General features: G+C 40.7%; 1 protein-coding gene across 2 annotated transcripts; it reads left to right on the forward strand.

Moving 5' to 3' along the window:
- Positions 1–218: 218 nt before the first annotated feature.
- On the forward strand, positions 219–22,381 carry LOC119476901 (kinesin-like protein KIF3C). Of its 2 annotated transcripts, XM_037750541.1 has the most exons (9): positions 219–2,150; positions 15,052–15,153; positions 15,350–15,472; positions 15,731–15,739; positions 17,895–18,013; positions 18,719–18,835; positions 19,180–19,288; positions 20,573–20,718; positions 21,632–22,381. In XM_037750541.1, exons 1-9 carry the CDS (start codon positions 732–734, stop codon positions 21,717–21,719), a joined length of 2,232 nt encoding a protein of 743 aa, XP_037606469.1. In that variant the 5' UTR covers positions 219–731; the 3' UTR covers positions 21,720–22,381. The 2 variants fall into 2 exon arrangements, with proteins under 2 accessions (XP_037606469.1, XP_037606470.1); XM_037750542.1 differs by lacking the exon at positions 15,731–15,739.
- Positions 22,382–22,741: the final 360 nt, after the last annotated feature.

Here is a 22,741-nt window from a genome sequence, read left to right on the forward strand (position 1 = left end):
GTAATGTATTATATGTAATGTATTGTTGTTGTTTTTTCTTTTTTCTTATCTGGACCTTGAGTCTGCAATAAAGAAATAAAAGTGTGTCAGTTGAGGAGTTGGTGGCAGTGAGAGGAAACTCCACTTCCCATGATGCTTTGTTCCACTCCGCAGTGATGTGGGGTGTGGCGTTTGAATGACTGTGTGTGTATGTGTGTGCGTGTTTCTCTGTCTGTGTGTCTGTGTGTTGCATACAGGAGGAGAGAAGCTCCGTCTCTCTCCGCACAGACTGAGAGCTGCAAACCCAGCTCTGAGCATCAGTGAGCGGGTTGACAGGAGGATGTGTAGAGGATCTATACAACCAGGACGAGATGAGGAGGCTGATATCTGACATGCAGGTTTTCATTGTCGGTATTTGGGGATTTTTTGGATGTGGATCTGCAATGGAGCGTCGATCCAACGCGTGAGAGCTGCTGTGTGTTTGTGAGCTAATAATACAGACAATAAGGAGAGCAGATTAGCCATTAGAGGTAGTAATAATTAAAGGAGGTGTTATGTTATTATAGGCACTGTAGCTATTTTCCTTTATGATATGATCAAGAAGCCATACTGAATTTGTTATTAATGATTTAAAAAAAAAAAAAATCAATGGTTACACAATTCACAGGCTGATTAAAGGTGTCATTACCAGGCTATTTTTATTTTATATTATATAAATTGTTTCTTTTGTTTCTTACAATAAGAAACCAGTCATGTCAAAAAATAAGAGCAGCGAGTCAGTGAAGGTGGTAGTTCGATGCCGCCCTCTGAACCGGAAGGAGGAGCACGGTGGGCCTGCTGCGGGCGGCAGCATCGTGAAAATGGACCTGCGGCTCGGACAGGTGATCCTCAGAAACCCTCGAGCGCCATCCAGCGAGCCGCAGAAAACATTCACGTTCGACGCGGTTTACGACGCGAACTCCAAACAGCGAGATTTGTACGACGAGAGCGTGCGGCCGCTGATAGATTCGGTGCTCGCGGGGTTCAACGGCACCATATTTGCGTACGGACAAACCGGAACCGGGAAGACGTACACCATGCAGGGGGCGTGGATGGACCCGGAGAAACGGGGCGTGATCCCCAACGCGTTCGACCACATCTTCACGCACATCTCCCGCTCGCAGTCCGATAGGCAATACCTGGTGCGGGCGTCCTACCTCGAGATCTATCTGGAGGAGGTTCGGGATCTGCTCGATCCCAACCACGGCAACGCCAGAGCCCTGGAGCTCAGGGAGAGTCCGGAGTCCGGCGTGTACGTGCGTGACCTCACGTCGTGCGTCTGCAAGAGCATCAAGGAAATCGAGGAGGTGATGAACGTGGGCAACCAGGCGAGGGCGGTCGGGGCGACGGACATGAACGAACACTCGTCTCGGTCTCACGCCTTGTTCCTGATCACGGTGGAGTGCAGCCAGCCCGGGCCGGATGGGAGGAAGCACATCCGGGTCGGCCGCCTCAACCTGGTGGATCTGGCTGGCAGCGAGCGCCAAGCCAAGACAGGCGTCCAGGGAGAGCGCCTCAAAGAGGCCGCCAAGATCAACCTGTCCTTGTCGGCGCTGGGGAACGTGATCTCAGCACTGGCCGATGGGCGCAGCGGCCACGTGCCGTACCGGGACTCAAAGCTTACCCGACTGTTGCAGGACTCTTTGGGCGGGAACGCCAAAACCGTCATGGTGGCCACCTTAGGCCCAGCCCCACAGCACTACGACGAGACCCTCACCACCCTCCGCTACGCCAACCGGGCCAAGAACATCCAGAACCAGCCCAGAGTCAACGAGGATCCCAAGGACGCTCTGCTGCGCGAGTTCCAGATGGAGATCGCTCGCCTCAGGGCCCAGCTCCACCACAGGAAGTGGAGGAGCAAACAGAAGAAGGAGCAGGTGGACGGCGAGGGCTGGGAGAGAGACGGAGACGAAGAGACGGACGGCGAGGAGGAGGAGGAGGAGGTGGAGAAGGAGGCGGAGGAGTACGTGAAGCTGGAGGAGCAGCGGTTGGAGAGGGAGAAACAGGACATCAGAGAAGATCAGTTCATGTTGGCTGAGGAGAAGCAGAGGCTCCTGGGAGAGAAGGAGAGGATGATGGGAGATCTGAGGAAGGAGCAGGAAGCCACCGAGCAGCTCACCGCCAAGTACAAGGTGAGAGCTCCAACATGGCTTCACTCATTCATAGACAAAACATAAACATGCACAGATTGAAATGTCATAGAAACAGAGTTTAGGAAAAAACAACAAACAAGACAATTACCCATAATGCTCTGCTCTGATTTTACATTTTCCATGTTCTCCCTTTCTCTCTATCTCACACACACAATCCAGGAAGTCAGATTAAGAACATGTGGTCAGTGGGATTATCATGTGTGATAATTTGATGATCTGTTATTAAGGGACATTATGGACAGTAACACTGGCAGCTTCATATCTAATTACATCTCCGTATATGTGCAACATATATACATCAATTATTGCAGATATACTATTAAGTATGCTAATACTTAAACCGACATTGCACTGGTCACTTTATCACGTTTTTATTGCTTTTACTTAGTTTTTACTTATTTACTTGTACACTTATGTTGCACACAGCTGAAGAACCGCTAAACAGATTGTCATTGTTCTTAGCACAACTGGATCCTACATTTCCCATAATGCCACTTGATAGCGTTTCTTCATTAGTCCCTGCCTGTCTGGTATACATCAAGGAGGGTTGAAAGAGGAGATGTCACAGCGTCATATCGCGTCATATCATTGGGGCTACAACACATGCAAAGTAAAATCTGATCTGCCCTCGCCGAAATTGAGCCAATAGCAACGCACGACCGCAGCTCCAGTGTGTCATACTCCATAGCTCAAGACAGCGTCCCAGCGTCCATTCAGTAAGCCTTAATATACGTCCATTGTTAGACTACATATACCCCGAATTTGTAATGCATGTCTCCAAGCCCAAGCCAGTGACATCATTATGACCCTGATGACATCATTATGACTTCATCAGGGTTATTTTCACGGACATAAAGAAGCCAAAGAATGCTTTTACGCTCTTATTCCATCAACTGCAGCTCAGAATAACAATGAGAGGCGACTTTGTGATGATTATTAGAAATGACAACTAGACCCACTGTTTGACCTTTGTTAGGAAAATAATCCACAGAGTGGGTGTTAATTAGCTCCCATGATTATAAATGAATGGTCAGATAGACCTCATCAGGCATTGACTACTTTTCTTCTCTCTTGTTTCCGCTCAGAAAATTACTTTTTTATATGCATCACACATATTCATAATAATAAAAAAATAAAAAATACTGTATTCTAAATAGAAGGTATAATAATCCAAGCATTTATTTATCGTTTTAGGAAATAATTTTGTTAGTTAGTTATGTGATTATATTGTTTACATTTCACCAGGTTAAATATCACTTTTTGCTGCCGGTGTAACTGAATTTACCTGCAGGTGTCGTCACCCTTTCATGTCATGTCACATTAAAGGGATAGTCTGGGTGTTTTGAAGTGGGGTTGTATGAGGTACTTCTCCATAGTCAGTGTATTATCTACAGTAGATGACGGTTGGAATACCCCCAGTTTAGAGAAGCCGTCAGGAGTTACCGCGCAGAATAAAAAGCAATGTACTGCTGTGGACGTGGCCGGCAGCAAAATGTATTTTAGACACCTAAAAGAAAGGCCCACCTAAAAAAATCAGTTTAAGTGTACGCTATATTTGTAATATTTCCGACGATTAACCGTGCAGTGAGACAGCTATACAGTCTATGTCTCCGACTGGGAAGCCGTTATCTAAGCTCTCGTCAAAGCCACCAGACTCCATTGAAAAAAACAGCAATTTTACCTCGCAGAACACGGGAGTTACTGGTCTACCGCTGCCTCGATCGGTTAGTTTGTGTTATTGTGTTACTTTGGTGAATCCGAACTAACCAAAGTCACACAACAACACAAGCTAACTAACCGATCGAGGCAGCGGTTTTTCAGTTTTTTTTTTAACTTACATACAACTGGTGCAACCGACTCCAGACCAGCACCAGTGGTTGCATTAACTGGTACTAAGTGTGTTTTTGTCCCTGCTGCCCTTTCTCCAGTCTGATCGGATGTCTCATATGTCCAGACAGGAACTGGTGACCAATGTAGCTTAAAATGTCAGTCCTCTCTTTACCCTACTCACACAAACACACAAACAGGCAGCAATCAAAGACCGAGTCAGAGCTGCATTAATTACTTGCTCTGATTCATGGCCACATCCAGTCAATAAGTCAGCCATGCAGAATGACTGAGTGACTACAGTCTATATAATACTGTAGCTGCAGCCCGGACGCTACTGGATCAGCTTACTGAGCTGATAATGTGAGGAAACGAGAGGAGGAAAAAGATATTTTCAGTTAAGGAACAATAGAAGGACAAGTTGAGGCTGTATCCCTGCTAGTAGCCTGTTTTTCGGTGATGCTTTGTGTATTTTAGGAGCAATGAAGTGTTGTGCTTTAAAGTCTTGGTGTTCCCTCAACCTACCAGAGTGCCTTTTACAACTCCCAGAGCAGAGGTGTGATGGGTAATATGCAGTAGGTGTGTAGGTGGTAGTGTAATAACAGAGAACAGGTTTCCCAGTTAAGGTTACAGTTTTACTGATATCTCAAAACGCAGCATGCATTGTGGCTGCGTTACACTCTGGTCTATTGAAGCTGTTGTCAGTGGACAACATTGATCTGTTTGCCTCCTCTACAATGGATTTCTTCCATGTCGGGCTGGGCAAAATGGTTGAGATCAATATGAAATATTAATAATACTTATAATATTGATGTACAGTATATCACAATATGGCAAATGTATGCAAAATCGAATATAAATACTGAAATTGATATCGGGTGCAGTGAATTTTGTTCTACTGTCAGTCATGCATGACATCAGACGAATACCTTCGCGTGTATTGTATTGTACACAGTAGCTGAACTTCCATTATCCCAATGTGACACACTATTGTTTGTCTTTTTGTACTTGAGCTTTAACATTAGATACTTGCACCCCATCTCTCTTTTTGTCTTTGTCTTCTACCTTCAATTATGAAAAAATATCATAAAAGAACTATTTGTACCCAGAAACGCAACATATATTGCCAAGAAATTATTTTCAACAGTGCTAAAATGAGAGTATCAGCAAAAACGTCCGTCAATAGTTGTGTATTTGCGATGTAATAAATGCACACTGCAGCAAAAGAAAAGGTCTAAAATCCCTCAAATTGGCAAAAATATTGGAGTGTGTAAGCAGCACTTGTGCCGACCTACAGTAAACTCAAGAGCAGCGTAAGCTCTCTCTAGTTGTTGCCTCATCTTTATTATGTGGCACTTCTTCTGAGTGAAGGTATGAGGTTCTGGGAAAGTCCCATGAGACAGAGCTAATGTATATCCCGACGTTTCGCCCTTCACACTGAGTGCTTTCATGTACGTTTCTGTGTGAGGAGGCTCATATTTCTCCCCATCACGTTGTCCTCCACAGCGCCGTGGGACTAATGCTGTTTCGTGCTAAATCGTATGAAATCTTCTTGTGATCACACAGAGCAGTTCAGAGGGACTTTATGTGTGTGTGTGTGTGTGTGTGTGTGTTTGGTGCTGACTGTGTGGCTGCTGAGTGATGTCAGTGCTAAGAATCAGCAAAAAGTCCTTCTCGTTTCGCCCCCGAGGAGGAAGATGATTAAGGACAAGAAGTATTTCCTGCCTTTGATGCATCAGCCTCTTGCTGTTTATTTTAGAAGGACTAACTTCAAAACAATGTTTATCATGGAAGATACAAGTTCATTTGTTTGTTCCAAGATGCAAATCTGGTGATATTTATGTATATATCTCATGAAAAGACAAAAAGCAACAAAATAAACACATCAGTGAGAGTTGGTGACATGTTCCTTCATTGCTCTGCGCTGGCTGTGCCATTGTTTTCCTATGGAGAGAGATGTGCTGCCTGACTAGGTGGAAGCGCTACCCTTGCCATCGTCAAATTATTTCCACTTTTGACCTCGGTTGCCGCTGACCTTTCAAAGCGCAACCAATGAGACGACAGCTGCAACTGTTGTGGTTGCCTAGAAACAGTGAACAGCCTGTCCTGTTCCTTGCACAGTTTTTTGATGACATATTATACCTGCGCTGCGCTTCGCCTCTGCAAGGCTCTGCAGCCGACCTCACGGTGAGCGAAGAGGAAATTTCTTATCATGTGAAGGCAGCTTTACCATGAACACATACACACACACACACACACACACTTTAGTTTATTATTCAATCGCACATACACTGCCCTCCTGCCCCAAATACCCACTAGAGCACCAAATGTGGAATAATTCATCACCGAAAATAGTCCCCAACAAATGCACAATTTACTCCTGTTTGAGTAACGTTTGCTTACTTAGTTTAATATAAAACTATATATAAGATTTACACCTTCAGTAGGAATGAATGGGCTTGAGGATGAGTGCCACAGACAGGCTGATGGATGGAGGTGTACTAACTACGGCTGTCAATCGATAAAAATATTTAATCGCGATTAATTGCATGATTGTCCATAGTTAATCGTGATTAATCACAAATTAATCAAACATTTTTAATCTATTAAAGGGAGACTTGTCAAGTATTTAATACTCTTATCAACATGGGAGTGGGCAAATATGCTGCTTTATGCAAATGTTTGTATATATTTATTAATTGGAAATCAATTAACAATACAAAACAATGAAAAATATTGTCCAGAAACCCTCACAGGTACTGCATTTAGCATAAAAAAATAGGCTCAAATCATTACAAGCTAAACAGGCAACAACAGCTGTCAGCAGTGAGCAGTAATCCTGCAACATTTCCAGTCTGATCAATCAGTCCTGGCTCTGATTTCTTCTGATTGGCTGAGAGTGATATTAACTGACCAATCACAGCATGTGTCCTGCAGGTTCCATTTTTCCTCTCTGCTCTGATAACCAATGAGAGAGCGGTTGCTAGGCAGAGAGAGAGGTAGAGTGTGTCTGGCTGGAAACATGAGCTCAGAAATAACCAATTATAGATAAAATCAGATTGAAAGCTGTCTCCCCTTTTCCTCCCTCTCTCCCTCTCTCTCACCCTCACATACATCCACTCACACAACAGATGTAAGTAGGTCAGGAACCAGCCTTGTGGAGCCCTGTTGGGTCAGCTGGTGTTTCTGCAGGGTGCTGTGAGCTAACTGGCCTCCAAGGTGCAGCGCTCCATCTGTGGATCGTGTGTTGTAATGTTGCTGCAACTGTTGTTCAGCTGTTGTCTCTCTGCTGGAGGTGCCACCAGCTTTACATTCACACGCAGTGGAAGTAGAGGTATTCAGAGCCTTTACTTAATGGGTGGGTCCATTATTTTGAATGTTTTTTAGGTTTTTATATCATTCTGTAGCTTCATAGTGGTGTTCCTTATGTATTCAAATACAATTTTGGTCAAAGTATGTTTGTTTTAGCATTAAATGCTATTTTTCCAAGCCTTTCTAAAAACTTTTTCCCACATAACCGTATGTATTGCATGATGACGCTGCTACATGTACAGTATATATACATCCTTATAGTCAGTGTATTAACGTTCCATACAGTAACTTAGATGGCGGTCGGCATGCTCCCAGTTTGGAGAAGCAGATGGAGTACCAGCACGGAAGCTAAGCAATTTGCTGCTGTGTGGACACCACGTTAGTTCAGATCCAAAAGCACATAATAATCATCGATCGATCATAAAAACATTATGCAAACGGTAATAAAGGAGTGAATGTTGCATGGAATTTATTGTTTTGTTTTTGTTTTTTAACCATAATATCTAATTGGGAATTGAGATTTGTGGAATTTCACTGTTGTTGGTATCGATTACTACATTTCTGGTATTGTGACCTCCACATTGTGTTGTTATGAAACAGTCAGGTATCAGTAGAGTCACCGACCGTCGAGAGCTTCATGCTGAGCAGCAGCTTCTCATCAGGAGGCTGCTGGGTCCGACCCTCCAGTGGACTATTCTTAGATCCACTTTTCTGGGTCAAAACTGTAACGTCTCACTTCTTCTTACCGTCGCTCACTACTCTCTGTCTCTTTATCTGTAGGTCCAAGATGTCTTAAAGCTCTCTGATGCTATGTTACTTGCATCTAGGTTATATAATGATAGATCTTCATCTATTTGATTATATAATGTTTTCTTTCTCCATCACTTTCTTTTAGTTGATATGTTTCTCTACCTTCTTTTTCTGTCTCTCATTTAGGTTCATTTCTCATACGTGTTATTTATTACAGGGGAAGTTTCCCTCAACCTGCCTCGTCTACTACTTAGTTTAGGAATTTTCTGCTTTTCCGAGAAAGCCTTTTTCCCAGAGAAACAGCACGGTAAAAATTAGGTCAATTTCATGCATCTTAAATTAAAAGTCTGCAGTTTACTGGTTAAAAATATCTCTTACAAATACTTGCAAATTTGGATCAAATTGTAGATTTTGAAGTCTAATTTATGGTAACAGGAAAATTATATTAGCAGCTCTCAAGAGTGTGAATCTAATAAACTGAGACTGGAAATAAAAAATGGCAAACTGCCCAGATAAAGTCTGCGTGTGGGAAACACTCGGCTATTTCTCTCCGGTTTCTTTTGATCTTTTTATTTCTTTTGTACGATGCCAAACTGCAACCGTAGATGTTGCATCGTCAGGCTTTACAGCAAATAGAAGGAGGGTAACTCGGCCTGAAGCAGGAACGATAATTGAATCTTTCAGATGACAATTATACTATACATACTATTATATATACTATTTTTACCATGAATGCATCTTCCAGTCTTGGCTCTTCCAGTCTTGGCTGTCTTTTGTTATTGGAGGAAATTGCATTAAAGGTTTTTCCTGCATCCTGCCAGCTGAAGTTCAGCCAATCAGAACGCATGATCAGCAACAATGCCCAGTAACACACTCATGCACATACACACACTGTGTGTGCATATCAGCTTTCCACAATATACAGTATGAATGTATTTTACTAGTACACACACACACAAACACACACACACACACACACATGCATCACGTCATGGATAGAATGACTGTTTCCTGTTTATATAGCTGACTTCCTGTCTAATTAGAGGAGGAAAAGACTGGACAGAAAGGAAAGAGGGAGGCCAGTATGTGTGTGTGTGTGTGTGTGTGTGTGTGTGTGTGTGTGTGTGTGTGTGTATGTGTTGGCTAATGAACAGAAAGAGCTCATCGCTGCTCACCATCTTTCAGCTTGGGAGGCTGCATCGCTGAAATATTGATGAATCAACTCTGTTGTGTTGTCCGTGTGTGTTTGTCTGTTGTATATGTGTGTGTTTGCGTGTGTGTGTGTGTGTGTGTGTCATGTGATCAGTGGAGAAAACAGGGCCATTTCTTAAACACACAGAGATGTCTGCATGTAAAATAAGACATTAAATATCTGTTTATCTTATAAGGAGAGGGTGGATGAGAGATGTAATATAGTGCTTTTGTAACCACTGTAGCCTCATAAAATATACAAAACGATTATTAAACCGTTGAATAATTAATTTAGCCATTTTTTTACAAGATGTGTAAAGATGTTTAAGTACTAAATGAGTTTAAAAAGTACTCAACACTGTGAGATGAACAGTTTTTTAAAATGATCAAAATCGATGCAGCAGAAACAGAGAGCTATGGGGTCAGGTCAGTCTCAATATTAACAAATGCACACAGAAGTATAAGTACAAATGTATTTTTCGATTTATATATAAATGTCTCTCCACAAAAATATTTTTCACTGCGCACAAAAATAGTTGTATATACATGTAAAGAAAATCCACATAAAAAAATAAGGTTCAAAATTTTTTTTTCTGATGCACACACAAATATGTAAATATATGTGCTCTCAGCGTATCAACCATCCTTCACACGCTTGCTTCACACTTAAGTAATCCTTCAGACGATATTGGCACGTGAGGTAGCTAGTGAAGGTGATGCAGTAACGAGTGGAAGTGTAGCTCTATCCAATCATACGCTAACCTTACCAAACGTCTTTTTCTGTTTCCCTGTCTGCCAAAGTGGCAGATGGCCTGATGATTTTACCTGACACGGCCAACAATGTACCTGTATTTGGCAGCTGGCGGGTGCTAATTTCATAATACAAACATAATCTGGGGAATAAAATATGCTCCCTCCAAACTTAATTGTTTTTCAGGTTAATTGTGGTGTTACGTTGTGATGTCACTTACTGGATCTCCCTGGTGTGTTTGATGGATGCAGGAGATGACTGACAGTGAGTGAATGCTAATAAGATTTTCGGCTTTAAGTTGTGGCTCCTTTAAGTGGTTTTTGCATCGACCATGCAGGACTGATGTGAAACAGATTCTCAGAAACGACCTGACCTTTCTCTTTTTTCTACGTCTGTCTTTCATGCTCAGTGTCTTTTTACTTTACCCTCTCTTCTTCTTCTTCTCCTGTGTCTCTGTCTCTTCCCAGCAAGCTTCCTGTCTCTCCGCTGCACACGCGAGAGTCGTTGTCGTCACATCGTATTTATAACCCGCTCGCTCCCAGCAGGCCCCGGGTCTCGCTGTGATTGGCTGGCTGATGCGGATGAGCCTGCTCAATCTGCAACACTTCCCATTCTCTTCACTTTTCCCATCAGGAAATGGATCAGTCACAGCCAAAAGAATTTGAGCACGCACTTATGGGCAGATTATACATACGCTCGCAAATATTCAGGCCGGCACACACACACACACACACATATACATGCACTCACAAGCTCCAGGAAAAGGGTGATGCATTTATAAACTCTTCAGTCTGCCGACTTCCATCAACAGTAATGGAGGATTCAAGAAACAATGAAGCCTAATGGCTACTTTCTGTTGTGGTCCTCCAACATACAGCAAACCACAACACCAGTCATACATACTGTACATGCAACACTGGAGTGGGAACGCTTGCATGCTCCTTCATAATAGTAAATAGAGAATCTACGAATTTCTGAAAAAGCAACTTTCCAACACCACTTTGAAGACGCTCCCTCTTAATCCCTCTAAATCGCAACAAACACACAACTTACAACCAGGAGACCGGTGTTTTGTTTTGTAAGTTACATTAGTGATGTTTGTGACACCTGTTCCGTACTTATGTTTCGTTGTTTCCGTACGTATTATACTTTGTTTCCGTACTTATTTTAAGCCCAACCTTGATGTTTTTCCTAAACCTAACTAAGTGGTTTTGTTGCCTCAACCTAAGTGATTGGTTTTGTTGCAGAATTTACCCTTAAAAATGAAACACAAAAAACTAAAATGCATTCTCATGACACTCTGATTGTCCTTGTAATATCGTGTCATTCACACACCTTCCTGTGAGATTGGGTTGCACACCTAGAAGTTCTTCTTCTAGATTTACCCACAGCGCTCAAAGCACACACACATTGTAAGATATTAAATCTGCTTTATTGATTGAGCATATGAGAAACAGAGACAGTGAGGACAAAGTCTGAACCCGCTGAGGACTGAGATGTAGATACCGGAAGGTGTATAATGACATTGTGAAGAAACTGAAGCTCTACTGTGACCTAGAGATCATCAGACATCCTGACTGCATCTGTGTGTGCGTGCGTGCGTGCGTGAGTGCAACACTGAAACATCAATCTGTAAGGATGGAAACAGATTAATGACTCGAATGACAAGAGAGTCGTCTCTCATGTGATTGAAGGTCATTTGGACTCCTCACTGAGTCATCGCTCCCTACTCCTCCTCCTCTTCCTCCTCCTCCTTTTCCTGTAATGTCTTCTTTTCATCTTCACCTCTGTTTCATCCGCTCAGGTGTGAAATAGCTTCTTGACCTGAACATTACAAACATGATTCTGTCATGGGAACCTGTGACTCCATGATTAAGTCATTTCCTTCTAGACTCTGACCTCAGATGTGAGATTAAGTCAAAACCGGATTACATTTCAGATTGAAAGTTCATTCATGACCTCAGATACAAAACAATCTCACCACACAGTACATTGAGTAGCTGTTTAGAGCTTTTGATCACACTACATGATCTTCCTCCATCAGGGTTTTTCCATACACGTGTGCTTGTCTCGACTCGGTTCGATTTAGCACGGCGGTGTGTGTAACCACGGCTGTGACTAGAGGTCAAAGGAGTGGCTGTAAAACGATGGATAAACACATTTCGTTTCCTATATTCTTCACATTAAAAATACCCTGTTATTTTTGCTGCTTGTTCTCTTCCTCCTTGCTGTATTAGTAGACTTGTTTTTATTAAGAATAGCCGCGAATAAAGCATCACTAATTCAGAGATACACATTTAATTTCCTCTACATTCTTCACAATAAAAGTTCCCCTTTATTTTTGTTATATAAAAGCATTTATTATGAAGCAGCAAAATCAGGAAATGTTGGGTTTTCATCAGCAACACGACTCCTATACAGCTGAAAACAACTTAAAACTTGGCTTAAAACAACAAGGTTCATGTAGTAGTTGTTCTGTAGACTATTCCCCTCATTTCAAAATGCAAAATTTGAACATTGCACATTTAGAAAAGACTTAAAATTAAACAACTCAAGCTTTAGGTTTGTGTAAAAGTGACTAGTTGTGTTACAGTTTGTGTTTTTCTAATGTTGAAGCTAGTCAAACTAGTTTTATAAACTTGATTACGATGGCATATATTGTTCAGATAAAACAAAAATTAGAAGATTATTTTTCTCCTGCAGCTATAAGAGCACCTCATGATCTCAACAAGGAATGATCGCTAATTATAGAGAAGATAGGAAAGTGTTTGTTTACCTAAAACAAGTTCAGAAAAAGAGAGCGCAGTCCTGTGGTTTAACACCTCATGTCTTGATTCTTTTTCATTAATTTTATTTGCAAAACTGCTCATTTGAGTTTACGTGTTTCCTAAACTCGCAGTTTTTTAGCACTCAACTAAAAGTAGAAGTGCAGAAAAAGACTGCTCTTTGTTTTCTCGTATGAACTCAATGCTAGCGAGCTGTTTTTAGGACAACCAGGCGACATGTACAGTGCAACAAAACGTTGTTTGGTTTTAATTGGATGTTGCTGCATTTGTGATTCGATGTAATTGGTGTTTTGACACAGTTCCATGAACCCAGCGAGACTCAGAGTGGATGAGCTGTTATCTTTTACTCAAGTTAAATGCATCTTTCTTCACTATAATAGCATAATGTATGTGGCTGGTGAGACACTGAGCTCAATGCAAAGTGTCAAGTTGTCTATTTAAGTCATGAAAGCCTGTATGTGAAGGATCTGTATTCATCCAACGAGGGGGGGACGAGACATGGGATGCATGAGAGAGAGAAAACCTGTGACATGAATAAGCCCTTTAATGAAGCTGAAAGAATATGACAAAACACAAAGAGCAGCAGTCTCTCACACACACACACATATACACACACACACACACACACACACACAAAGACAGCTGGAAACAAAGAGTCTTTCTGTAAAGACCTGCTGCATCCTCTCTGAAGGACTCCACTGTACTCTCTGCATGAGTCTGTGTGTGTGTGTGTGTGTGCGTGTGTGCTAGTAATAAAGAACGTATAGGCTGCACACACACTGTCTTTTTGTATAAAGTCCTGAGACTGGAATGTGTCCAATACAAAATGGCCGTGGCCCTTGTTTGCCCTTCTTGGGCCCCTTTTCTTTTCTCTCTTCCCCCTCTTCTTTTATTATTTTTTACATTTTCTTCTTCTCTTTTCTTCCCATCCTGTTTCTTGTCTCTCCCTCTTTCTTCTTCTCTAATTTTAGATGTCTGCCCTCAGGACATACAGTATATATCATGGTTGTGATTCACCTTCTAGACAGGTTGCATCACTACGACCTCGGGCCTCTAATCTCCACGGTAACCAGAGGCATGAAATGATAATGATGCTTCTTCGGAGTTAAAACACACACAGATGTAATAATATCTGCAGCTTGGATTTTCTTTTTATTTAAAAGGTAGAAATAAAAACTAGAAAGCAGAGAGAGCAAACCTCACAAAGGCTACACAGTCATACTTGTTTTAATCATAGAAAATGTTAACGTGCAAGTGGAACCACAGGGATAAGTCGGTGCTGGGAATCTGGTGTGTGAATTTATTTTATTTATTTATGTAGCTTTTTTATATATTTTTTATTATTATTAATTTTATTTAACATGTTTTAATTTATTATATTTTTATTTTTATATTTCTTATTTTTTATATATATATTGTGTTTTATATTTTATTATTGTTAGTTCTTTTTTATCATTTTCAATTTATTATATTTTTAATTTTAATTATTTTTATTTATTTATATATTTTTAAAAATTATAAAATATATATTATTATAATTGTTTTCTCCTCCCTTGTTTTTTGATAATTTGTTTTTCAATTTGTTGTTATTATATTTACATATTGCTTTATTTGTTATGGTTTAGGTTGTTGTAGTCATTTCTCTTAAGGAAATAATATAAAGTATGATTTTTAAAAAATCATAGAAAATATTTACTTTGTCCTAATGGAAACATTAATGTCTGTGCTAAATTTCATGGCAATCTATCCAACATTTGTTGAGACATTTCACTAAAAAATTGGAGGAAAAGTCACTGAAGTCATTAGATTTCATTCTTGCTTACATTTCATTGACATATAAGAAAGTTTGATCTGCTGGTAGTGCAAGATGAAAAGTCAAGAGATCACCAAAGTCAGTAGGATTCATCCTGGCAATCCATCCAATAGCTGTTATATATAGAGATATTTCAGTCTGGATCAAAGTGGTTATCAGACACTTCTGGATGTGATTCATGTCTGAAGTCTGAAGCGCTACGAAGTTTTAGCCGAGCTCAGCTTGTTGTCGGATGGTGTCATCATGGATGTTAAGCTGCCCACTTCCAGCTCCGTCTGCCTCATCAGCACAATGTCTGCACTGATGACTGCAGCTCCAACACACACACAACTGTTAGATGACGTCCAAATGAACTTAGTTTGACCTCAAGAAAGACACTCAATCATTGTCGTTGAAGCTACAGATGCCGTAGCTGCTACAATAACACAACAAACTTTTTGTTTTCCTCAGGCGATGGAGAGCAAACTGCTGGTTGGTGGGAAGAACATCATCGATCACACCAACGAGCAGCAGAAGATGCTGGAGGTGAAAAGGCACGAGATTGCTGAGCAGGTAAACCAGTGTGTGTTTATAGATATAAGACATATAGTTCTTATGTGACAGTAAACTGCAGGATACTCCTGAACAATAACTTGAACTATGAATGGATAATGGAATGGATACTATAATGGATATTATATTTTAGCACCTTTTTCCCTAAATAACACAGCAAACAACAGAAAGGTGACGTTTTAATGAATGCTTTCAGACGCAAAGCGAGAGGGAGATCCAGCAGCAGATGTTGGTCCGGGACGACGAGACGGTGGAGCTGAGAGAGACGTTCACTTCTCTACAGCAGGAAGTCGAGGCCAAGACCAAGAAACTCAAGAAGGTGCACAGATACCGCACGTACATCTACGTATAAAATTATAAAAATATAAAACACAAATGCACATACATGTTTATTTAAAAAAATGCACACACTTTTATATAAGATATGTTTTTACATACACACACACACCTTCCTTTTTTTGTTCCTAATGTCAGTATATCCCTCTTTACCCCTCTTTGACCCCTGACCCCTGACCTGGATCCTAATGACCCCCTGCCTCGGACACATGCTCCGTTCGGACACACACTTAAATCTCAGTACCTCAAGGTTTGTCCTGCCGTCCCCTCCTCTTTGCTGGACCTCTCCCCTCCACTCCCGTCACTCCCTATCGTCACTTTCTATCTTGAGCCTTCTCCCATGCTAACCTTCTCGATCTGTTCTCCCCTTCCATGTCAGGATCTGCCACTAAATCCCTCCGTGCCCTCTCTAAAACAACACTCTGAACCTTGTAAACCCTCCCCCACCCGCTCTACTCGCTTCCCAATCCGTTGCACGGCCAGCAGGACTAACCCCAAACAACCCAATGTGTGTGTGTGTATGTGGATGACAATGTGACTAATGATCCTGTGTTGATCTTTGCTCTCCTGATGCCCTGACGTGTGCCATGTACCCTTCGCTCGCTGCATGGTGCCGTTCCTCTGAGGAAAAGGAGGAGGAGATTTTTACCTTTGTGACTGCTGGACTTTTTGCAGTTATAAAGGAATGGTTGATCATAGTCAGGGAACACTTCTAAAGTCTGATTGTGTTTCCAATGCTGAAGGAGACAACGTTAAAGGCACCCTGTCTAGTTTTTTTTTACCACTAGTAGTGCTATAGAGCAGTGTTTTTATGAGCGGTACTGCACCAGAAGGCAGTGAAGAAGACGAGTTTTAGCTAGTAAACACGGATGTAAACAAAAACCTGCTTTGTAAATATTTTACGAGGAAGGAAATTCATTCAACGCGTTTGCTAGACCTCGATGATACACCTTATGCGTTTTAATGAGAAACACTGAATGTAAACAGAAATACCTTTAAAGGTCCCATATTGTAAAAAGTGAGATTTTCATGTCTTTTATATTATAAAGCAGGTTTAAGTGCTTTATAAATACTGTTAAACTATCATCAAGCTCAATATACGGAGAAATACACACAGCCCGTATTCAGAAATTGTGTGTTTGAAACAAGCCGTTAGGATTTCTGTCCAGCACAGAGAGCCAGAGCAGATGAGTAAAATTGAACAACTTAAAGGGACTGTTTGTAACTTCTTACACGTATAAATCACCCGGGTCAGTGTCCCATGCGCACGCGCATATGTGCGCTCGCATATATCACCCGGGTCGGTGCGCAGGGGACACCGACCCGGGTGATTTATACGTGTAAGAAGTTACAAACAGTCCCTTTAAGTTGTTCAATTTTACTCATCTGCTCTGGCTCTCTGTGCTTCGTAACGTTACTACTCCACCGTTTGTTTTAGTCCGTACTGCAAAACCTGACCTCAGAGAGTCTGCAACCTGCTGTAAGTCGGTTTAGTTTAAAAGGAAGTCAGCCCACTACAACGGTCCCAATGGCAACGGTGCTCATAAAAATGGACGCTGCTCTGACCATCTTGCTATGTTGATTTGAATGAATCTATTTCTACGGTAAACACACTGTCTATGTACAATACAACCCGATCGCGTACGATACATCCGTCACTAAAAACCTACGCTGTTGCTATCTGTAGCGGGACTGCGATTAACCCTTTTTGTTAAGTATAAATCCAGCTTTAGTTCCATAAACCTTTTATTTAAAAGACTACAAGAATCACCTTCTCACAGGCATTGTTTGTAGAACAGCAGCATTCATGTTTTCAGTTAATCTCTTAATAAAGAAGAAATGTCTGAATGCAAGGAAAGAGACTTTTAATCCATCAGAGGTATTTCTCCCATCATGCCTTTGTGCATTGTTTTTTTTTGCATAGGCCACATTTCTGTATTAATTTAAAATGTTATAATATAATTAAATATATTATATAATATATTTATAATATATAATATATAATGAAATATTCCATTTTCAAGCTGTTTTTAAACAACAAATCCAATTTTTCGTAAGCTTCTACAACACAATCTTCGTGACCGTGCTGCTCCTCACTGATCAGAATCTCCCTCAAAGATGAGAAATGAACTGTGGTGTCATCTTTCAGGCTAACTACAGTCAGGATTAGCCTACTTGTTTAAAGCCTGTGCAGTCAGAGCATGAACGGTGAAAGAGGAGGAATGAGCCGGAGAGAGGGAGCGCTGCCATGTTGCCGTGCTCCTATTGGCTGCCCTTTTCTCCAGACACCAGTGCCGCCTGTGCTGTTGCTACGGGCAACCAAGCTACAGTTCATCACTATACGCTGCACTGGGCGACATCTCTCCTCCTCTTCACCCTCTCTGTTTCTCTCTCTCTCCTCGTAGCTGTATGCCAAGCTTCAGTGCATCAAAGCGGAGATCCAGGACGTGAACGACGAGCACGTGAGGAGCCGACAGGAGCTGGAACAAACTCAGAACGAGCTCACCAGAGAGCTCAAGTTCAAGTGAGTCGAAGAGTCGGCAGAATCAGCACATATGCCTGGACGGTTCAGCAAACACATCAGATGCGTACACGCTTCACAGAGATGTCATTAGTCCAAACACTGAGAGACGCTGAGAGGAAGGAGATGTTAAAATACTAAGACTGACACATACAGAACTTCAATATGAATCTGTGCAACAAACCGTTTAATCAGTATATACAACAACTCAACAATGCCCCATTTATTAGCATTTTTTTGGGAAACATGATATAATTTAAATACATACAAGTAGTAAAGAAAATTAATACTAATTTAATATAAATTTCATGTGCTTCTCATTCATTTCTCTTGTGAAAATGTTTGTTAAACTTTGCCTTAATTGACTTTTTAAACACAAAAGTCACACGTAAACTTGAGAAAGGAAGATATGCTTCTTTATATTTTGATATTGACTGATTTGTTTGCTCAATGAGCATCATCTGTTAGTGGGTATTCAGACCAAAAATGCTATCCTGCGTTAAAAAATGCAAGCGGGCTGTGGTGGTGGGGGTAACCTGTTCTCATGGGAAGGTGTATAAATAACACAACATTTTAAGGACATTACTTATGTCATGATAATGCATTTTAGGCTTTTTACGTGTCATTTAACACAAAAAATAGTGCACAATTCAGACACTTTGTAACTCTGTTACACTCGGTAAATATAAACGCTGTGTGTTCATGCAGGTATCTGATCATAGAGAACTTCATCCCTCCAGAGGAGAAGAACAAGATCATGAACAGACTGACCTTCGACACCGAGGAGGACCAGTGGAAGTTTCAGCCTCTCGTTCCCGCTGAAAGGTCAGTGTGTGGGTGTGACATGTGTTGGGATTATTATTCCCATCTGGGCCATCAGGTGGAAATAATGGACTCAAAAATGTGTTCAATTTCAGTCGTGGTTCAAGACCTTTTGACCTTCTTGCTCTCTGTGTCACTCGCTCTTCATCTCTTGTGTCTTTACTGCTGCTATTACAGCAGAAACAGACGTTTAAAGTGTCCATGTGGTGTCATTCACTGCAGGAGAGAAAAGCTACATCCTGTTTGTTTAATAGAAGAGCTTCATGAAGATGCATTTTGGCCTTTTTGAACATTGATTTCTCATTGATTGCCCCCTCCCACCTCCCCGTCTCTCTTCCTCTATTCAGTAAATCCTCACAGATGAAGAAAAGGCCGGCATCTGCAGTCGGATACAAACGACCAATCAGCCAGTACGCCAGGGTTGCCATAGCGATGGGAGCTCACTCCAGATACAGGGTAGGTGTGAGTGCTTCTGTAGTGTTCACATGATGCAACTGACTGGATGTGCTTAATAAAACATTTCTGATGTTGAAAAAAAGGGCAGGACGCACCGATGAGATTACCCAACAATCCTTGTGCTGTTGCAGAAGATAATTAAAGGAATAGTTCACAAGGAATGCAGTTGGAAATTAGCAAAGAGGCTAAAACTGGCAAATTTACAGAAATGTAAAAAGTGCACTGTCCCTGTAACTTTAAACTGTATAAATAAATAGATATTGTTGAAAGGCTAAAATCTTTTTTTTTATTTTTAATTTATTTACGCGATAAGAGGGGGATTTTCAGCGGAATAATCCTTTAATTCATCCACAATTTCAGCCCCAAGGTCATCTCTGGGCATCATGACCTTGTGGTTGAAAGGTTGAATAAATAATTTGTTTTTGCATCTTGACTAAGAATGTGTAACCAATCTTTTTCTCTGTTAATAATTAAACATTTCTGCACTTTATTTGAAAAAACATAACTTTATGCTAACAAAAATGTGGATTAAACCTTTGTTTTACTTTGTAAATGAGTTGATAATTATAATTTGTGTGATGTTCATAGTATGGCTGAAAAATTTATTTAAAGGCCTCCCTATTTTCAAATCGCAGGAGGCGCAATATTTATTAAAAGTGAAATGTATGTCAAAATACCTTCTTAAATTAAATATTGTCGTGCTGCAGAGATGTCCTGGCCTACACATCATATTCAACAGACTTAACATCTTTGTTTGGTACAGATCCCCATAAAAATCACACCATAATCATTTCTATATGTTTACAATGAATATGGGAATAATTGTGTTAAAAAGATCAGATATTGAAAATCATATTGCAATTGCAATATCAGTCATTTTAAAATCGTTCAGCCATAGTCCAGAGTTCGAAAGATAAAAGAGAATGATGGGACATAAGCAGCATGTAGAAAGCAGTAATCAATTATACAATATGATCATCTGTAGGAAATGGGTTTTAAGATGAGCGAGTGGAGCCGAGGAGCCAGTACAGAAAGAGCTTTATCCCCCTTAATGTAATATTTAACCTGAACAGAAGGGATTAGAAGTTCACTTTTATACTCCCGACGCCAGAACATGTAAAGCTTTGTACAGCATGTGATAGCTCTTTAAAATTAATCCTAACAGAGATTTGCAGCCAGTTCAACGGAGCCAAGATTGATGTGATGTGTGAGAAACACCCTTTAGATGAAGCTTCACTAGAGAACAAGTTAGATAGCAAAGTGTGTCTCTGTGTGTGTGTGCAGGCGGAGAACATCATGTTTCTGGAGCTGGACATGACTCCTCCGAACACCGCCTCGCTGGATCGCTCAGCAGAGTCGGAGTCGAACCAAAGTCACTCTCTGGACAACTCGCCCACCAAGGATGGAGGCATCCGCAAGTCTCGGTCCTGGTGAGTCTGAACCCCCTGAACCAGATGTTATCCTCATATCATCTTCTAGTATTATTTATCACACATACAGTACTGTTTATGCATACGTTGGCAGATCTGCAAGTACAGAAATCTTTCATAGGTTACTTATTTTTGCATTTTTTTACCCTCATTTTTCTTCATTTAAGATAAAAAAAGTTTTCATATTTGTGCCTTTTAATCTTCTTTACTCTTAAAAAGTCATCTTTTTATAAAGGAGTAAAACTTTATTGTTCAACCGTGAAACATCCTGCTCCAGTACGTATCTTCAACACAGCTCTTTGATGATCACATTTGAGAGATCTTTGCCAAAAAAGTATTTTTGTAAGAAGACGTAGAGCTGATATTAGCTAATATATCCTACTGGAGAATATGCCGGCGGATAAGTAGCAAGAAATGGCACAACAGTGAAGCCAAAGATATATTTAAAGTTTATTTTTCAACTTTAAAATCCAATTTACTGCTCAGCACATATTGTTTAATATAATATCTGTTTTTGTTTACCCTGATTTATTGATGTTTATCAAAATCAGTCAGGCTGTAGTATAAAGTTGATATAATTAGATGTTTTTTTACTCTAAAATATCAATATTCATCCATTATAGTATCCATTTATACTATAAATCATATTTTTGTACGTGATAAACCTGCTTTCACTGGCCTGTATCTGACTGGTGTAAATGGTTTAGAGTCAATGCATCTGTAAATGGGATTATTGAGGATTAGCCACACCCTCTCTAGGCGGTCCTAATCTGATGGTTCATCTCTCATTTGCTCAGCAGCCTGTAATCTCAATGTTGCTGGATAATCTTATCAACCTGTGTCTAAAGATTAAACATTATCCATATATTAATTTTAATATCTACTACTTCTTGTTTGTTTGTTTTTATTGCAGGTGTCAGACCCCGAAATCCATCACTTCCTCCTCTTCTAATGTCTCCTTGGCAGCGTGTCACACTGCCACGCCCATGACGGCGCAGTAAAGCTTTAGTGAAGAGGATTTTTTTTTTTATTATCGTTATTTATTTTATTCCTTCCTCTTCCTTCTTTTCTTCTTCCTGTTTTGGCCAGTAATCCTCTGGAAAGACACAAACACACCTGTGCTGAGTCCTGAGAGGTGATAAACGACATCAGGAAGCGAGCTAAATGACCTGCTGAACCTCAGAAACTCTGTAAAAACACCACTTCCTGTTGTTCTACTGATGTAAAGACCCTCCAGAACCCCTTCGTCCTTTTGCATGAGCCTCGGATCATCCTTGTGTGTGTGGATGTGTGAGTGTGTGTGTTTGTATTACAGGGCTGTATGATTGCCTGTTTGTGTGTCTAATTGTGACTCTGAAAGCTCACAAACTGCTTGAACTCCCCTGTAAGATATCAGTGTACATATTTCATGTGTTTGGAGGGTTTTTTCGGGGGCAGGTTTGGTCTGTTTTCTGTGTTAAAGTGGAGACGAAATGGATGAAGACAGAAGGAAGTATTGATGTAACTTATAATGTTTGCTGTTGTTGGTCAGACGAGGTGCTCTGAAACCTGAATGATGACCTTTATCACACCCGTTGTCTCTCATTATTCCTCCACAGTGTCTGATTTAAAAAATCAAAGCCTTAAAATAATGTAATTAAAATGAAAATATTGAGGCATGTCACACTTTTTACTGGGATTTTTTATTCAGGCCATCAGAACACAAAACACACAAAAATGTAACTCTTAGGTCAGTGTACAAGAGGTATACTAAACAATTAAATAACCGTAGTAACAATACAAGCGTGAAAGTTCATTCTTGGCCATGGAAATAGTAGTTTGACGACGAAAAGTGTTAACTCAAGGTCCACTTACTGGCTTTTTCTGGAGCAGGATGGAGATCAGATTAGATCCATCCAATGAGGAAGACCATAACATGTGGTTAAAGGACCAGTGCGTAACATTTCGGGGGATCTATTAGCAGTAACGTATCATAATATTCATAACTATGTTTTCATTAGTGTTTAATCACCTGAAACTAAGA

This window comes from Sebastes umbrosus, chromosome 18 (genome assembly GCF_015220745.1).
Source record: "Sebastes umbrosus isolate fSebUmb1 chromosome 18, fSebUmb1.pri, whole genome shotgun sequence".
NCBI classification, from domain to species: domain Eukaryota; kingdom Metazoa; phylum Chordata; class Actinopteri; order Perciformes; family Sebastidae; genus Sebastes; species Sebastes umbrosus.

Coding starts and splice junctions, on each gene's coding strand:
- LOC119476901 (XM_037750541.1), top strand. CDS start 732: ATGTCAAAAAATAAGAGCAGCGAGTCAGTGAAGGTGGTAGTTCGATGC. Junction 18,014..18,718: donor ACCAGAGAGCTCAAGTTCAA/GTGAGTCGAAGA, acceptor GTGTTCATGCAG/GTATCTGATCATAGAGAACT. Junction 20,719..21,631: donor ATCCGCAAGTCTCGGTCCTG/GTGAGTCTGAAC, acceptor TTTTTATTGCAG/GTGTCAGACCCCGAAATCCA.